Source organism: Phyllostomus discolor, chromosome 13, assembly GCF_004126475.2.
Source record: "Phyllostomus discolor isolate MPI-MPIP mPhyDis1 chromosome 13, mPhyDis1.pri.v3, whole genome shotgun sequence".
Classification (NCBI taxonomy): Eukaryota; Metazoa; Chordata; class Mammalia; order Chiroptera; family Phyllostomidae; genus Phyllostomus; species Phyllostomus discolor.
Window position 1 is genome coordinate 17821269 of NC_040915.2, and position 3881 is coordinate 17825149.

General features: G+C 57.1%; 1 protein-coding gene across 1 annotated transcript; it reads left to right on the top strand.

The window, feature by feature from the left end:
- The first annotated feature begins 762 nt into the window (after positions 1 to 762).
- On the top strand, positions 763 to 3542 carry POU4F3 (POU class 4 homeobox 3). The gene is made up of 2 exons (XM_028528602.2): positions 763 to 1129; positions 1444 to 3542. Exons 1-2 carry the CDS (start codon positions 1010 to 1012, stop codon positions 2338 to 2340), a joined length of 1017 nt encoding a protein of 338 aa, XP_028384403.1. The 5' UTR covers positions 763 to 1009; the 3' UTR covers positions 2341 to 3542.
- Positions 3543 to 3881: the final 339 nt, after the last annotated feature.

Sequence of the window (3881 nt, forward strand, 5' to 3'; positions counted from 1 at the left end):
TGACCAGCACATATTAGGACCTCAAACATGGCAGCTATTGTTATGGGGAATGGGGTTTGTAAGCGCAGGCGGCCCAACAGAAGTGCTCTGCCTGACTCCCAAGGTCTCAGGGTAGCCCTGAACTCACTATTCTAAAAAGTACTTAGTAAGCTTCCTAGGCTGGCGGGTTGAGGAGTGGGGAGGGGGCCAAGTCGTCTTAAGGAAAAGCTGGGAAGGTAAGCGTGGGGAGGAAGCCACAGGCCTCCTGGACTGGGCAGGCAGCTACTTCCCCCGCCTCCACCACGCCGGGCAATTGGGGGGTGGGGGTCACCTGGGGCTCATTATGGCAGCCCCTCGCCCTTCCCGGAGCCCGTCTGGGTGATTGGAGGCGCCTCTTAGCTGCGCCGAGGGGCCGGACTCTAGTGGACGGCTCGGGCGTGAGGCCAGGAGCGCCCTGGAAATGGGCAGTTTGGCGGCAGCCGGTCGGACAAGGAGTGTGTGTGTGTGTGTGTGTGTGTGTGTGTGTGAGATGGGAAGCTGGAGTAGGGTCAGCCTCTGGGCCCCGCTCAGGCCGTGGCTGCTCTTCCATCCGGGCAGTGAGAGCTGGGACAGGACGGAGAGGTTTGGGACTTTGGGGGGAAAGTCCACAAAGAGGAAGAAAGAATCCGGAGGTCGGCCGAGCTGGAGCCAGGCGGGGCGGGGCAGACGGAGAGAGGCCCGGCCCGGCCGGGGTATAAATGCGGTACCGGGGGCGGCCGTGGCGGGTCAGGAGGCGCGCGGAGAGCGGCTGCCTAGCTTTGCCTCTCGGGCCCTTGCGAGTCCTGGGCGCGCGAGCACGCCTGCGCGCTCCCGGGCCCTTCCTGGCAGGCTGCTTGTAAGATGAGTGAAGAAGCAGGTGGGGGAGAGGGGAGGCAGCGAGCGAGAGGGCGAGGGGAGCGCGGGCGCTGAGCGGCACTCACTTGGAGCGCGGCGAGCGAGCGAGACGAGCCTGATCCATGTCCCTCGCTGCCTCCCTGCCAGACGCGCGAAGATGATGGCCATGAACACCAAGCAGCCTTTCGGCATGCACCCGGTGCTTCAAGAACCCAAATTCTCCAGCCTGCACTCCGGCTCCGAGGCCATGCGCCGAGTCTGTCTCCCAGCCCCGCAGGTACGTAGTGGAGCATAATTACCGCTCTAAGGCACATTTTTTGACAGGCACTTGCTTCATGTTTTTTTCATGTCTCCCAGAACAATCGCTGCTGTCTGAACCCCTCTCCTGTCTCCCCTGCGCTCTCTCCCGGCGCCCTCTCTCTCTCATTCATGTCTCTGATCCACACGTCTGTTCCAGCAGAACCTCTGTCTCCGTATTAATTTTTATGACCTGGGCTTTGAGGAGAGGCATCTCGGTTGCTTGAAAACGTGTTTTAATCCTGAGTTGACAGTATTCCCCACTGACCGTGCTGTGCGCCTTCTCGCTTGCAGCTGCAGGGTAATATATTTGGAAGCTTTGATGAGAGCCTGCTGGCACGCGCCGAAGCTCTGGCGGCGGTGGACATCGTCTCCCACGGCAAGAACCATCCGTTCAAGCCCGACGCCACTTACCATACCATGAGTAGCGTGCCCTGCACGTCCACTTCGTCCACCGTGCCCATCTCCCACCCGGCTGCGCTCACCTCGCACCCGCACCACGCGGTGCACCAGGGCCTCGAGGGCGACCTGCTAGAGCATATCTCGCCCACGCTGAGTGTCAGCGGTTTGGGCGCGCCCGAGCACTCGGTGATGCCAGCGCAGATCCATCCGCATCACCTGGGCGCCATGGGCCACCTGCACCAGGCCATGGGCATGAGTCACCCACACGCCGTGGCGCCTCACAGCGCTATGCCCGCATGCCTCAGCGATGTGGAGTCGGACCCACGAGAGCTGGAGGCTTTCGCGGAGCGCTTCAAGCAGCGGCGCATCAAGCTGGGGGTAACTCAGGCGGACGTGGGCGCGGCTCTAGCCAACCTCAAGATCCCGGGCGTAGGCTCCCTCAGCCAGAGCACCATCTGCAGGTTCGAGTCTCTCACTCTTTCGCACAACAACATGATCGCGCTCAAGCCAGTGCTTCAGGCCTGGCTGGAGGAAGCTGAGGCTGCCTACCGAGAGAAGAACAGCAAGCCGGAGCTCTTCAACGGTAGTGAGCGAAAGCGCAAACGCACGTCCATCGCAGCGCCAGAGAAACGCTCACTCGAGGCCTACTTCGCTATTCAGCCGCGGCCCTCATCCGAGAAGATCGCGGCCATCGCGGAGAAACTGGACCTTAAAAAGAACGTGGTGAGAGTCTGGTTCTGCAACCAGAGACAGAAACAGAAACGAATGAAGTACTCGGCTGTCCACTGACTGCGGCGGGGCGCAGCGTCCCGGGCCAGGAGAGCTGAGTGTACGTCCCGGGGGGACGCTTATGGGGGACTCCAAGACGTTTTCTGGCAGGTCAGGTTCTCTTCCCCGAAGCCACAGGCTTTCCCCTTTATCTCACCTGGTTGTGTCCTGGCCTTCTGTTTCTCTTCTGTCCATTCTATTTTCACCAGGAAAGCTTTGGCGCTAAGGAAAAAGTCATGAAGGGTAGGCCTGGAGGGACGTGTGCTGTCCATGGTGCTGAAAATCTCCCTGGAGCGCTGGACGGCGAGACCTCAGGGCAGGATCCCAAACCAAGGGGATAGCGAAGTGGCCCGAGCACGGGACTGCGGTGAAGGGGCCACTTTGCTAAGCACGATTAGGCAAGGGATGAAGGGATGGGAAGAAAGTGATAAATAATAATGCAAAGTCTAACTGGGCAACACACATGTACTGGAGATTTATTTAGAGTATATAAAATCATGTATGTTTCCAAAGGATAGTCTTATACTTCCTTCCCCGCCTAAATTTTATCCATCTCATTCTTTGGTTTGCTGTAAGTTCTCTAAGGTAGCATGGACTGAGTTCAGGGAAAGTGTGCGGGGAGTTCTGGCCTCTGAGCGGTTCTCCGGTTCTCCACAGAGGTCAGACTCCAGAAAAGCGCCCACATACTGAGATCACTTAGCTGTTCGCAAGCAGCAGCGGACACTTGCTCTGGCCCATCCTCTACTGTCTGCTGTCATTGAAGTGGTAATTACTGGCTGCTGCAGAGCGAGGGATTGACAGTGTTCCCAACGGCCTGAGAACGCTCCGACCCCAGCTCGCGGCTCCAGCTAGACCCCCAGCGCACTGTAGAGGTGGCCTCCGGAAAGTAATTGTAACTTCTCCGAGTCATATGCAAGTCCTTCCAACACGTCTAACCTCGTCGCTCTTTCGTTGTTATTGTTAGCATCGTTGTTTCCTGTTATTTATTTAACGTCACTTCTTTCCACCTCCCTTATGTGGGTGCCTCTGGGTGGAGGTTCACCTACAGTTTTGGGTGGAAAGAGGGGCCAGATCACCGGTCTGGATCCTTCTCACTGCACTCCCTTGAGCCCCGTCACATTTTATTTTTCGTTGCTTCATGTAATTTGCGTGTTGCTGTGTGATCTTTGGTTTCGTTCTTCGAGTAGATGCAAATAAATATTAAGTTTTCTTCTCTCTTTACCCTTTCAATTAACTTCTAAAATAAATCCTTTATTTTTCAACCCAAATTGCAGTGCTTTTCTTTCTCACATGCTAAGGAGTACTCGTTTTGGAAAAGATTTAAAAGTCAGAGCCCAAACGGTCTGGGTAGTCACTTCCGGGCAGGCCAGTCTCCCACCATCTCCTCTCCTTTGCCCTCTTCTTTGGTCGTCTCCTCCTCTCACCCCGCTCTCCTCCCGGGAGATCCTGCCGCTGATGCCCCGACCTGAGTTTCAAGTCACTCCCCTACCACGCATCCCTGAGCGCACAAATCCATCAGCCTCTGTTTGCTCAACTGGACTCAGATCCCACTAAGACTGACT

Bases quoted from the DNA above. Each gene is read 5' to 3' on its own strand.
- POU4F3 (XM_028528602.2), top strand. From the start codon at position 1,010: ATGATGGCCATGAACACCAAGCAGCCTTTCGGCATGCACCCGGTGCTT. The intron at 1,130-1,443 runs GTACGTAGTGGA...TCTCGCTTGCAG, and splicing joins TCTGTCTCCCAGCCCCGCAG to CTGCAGGGTAATATATTTGG.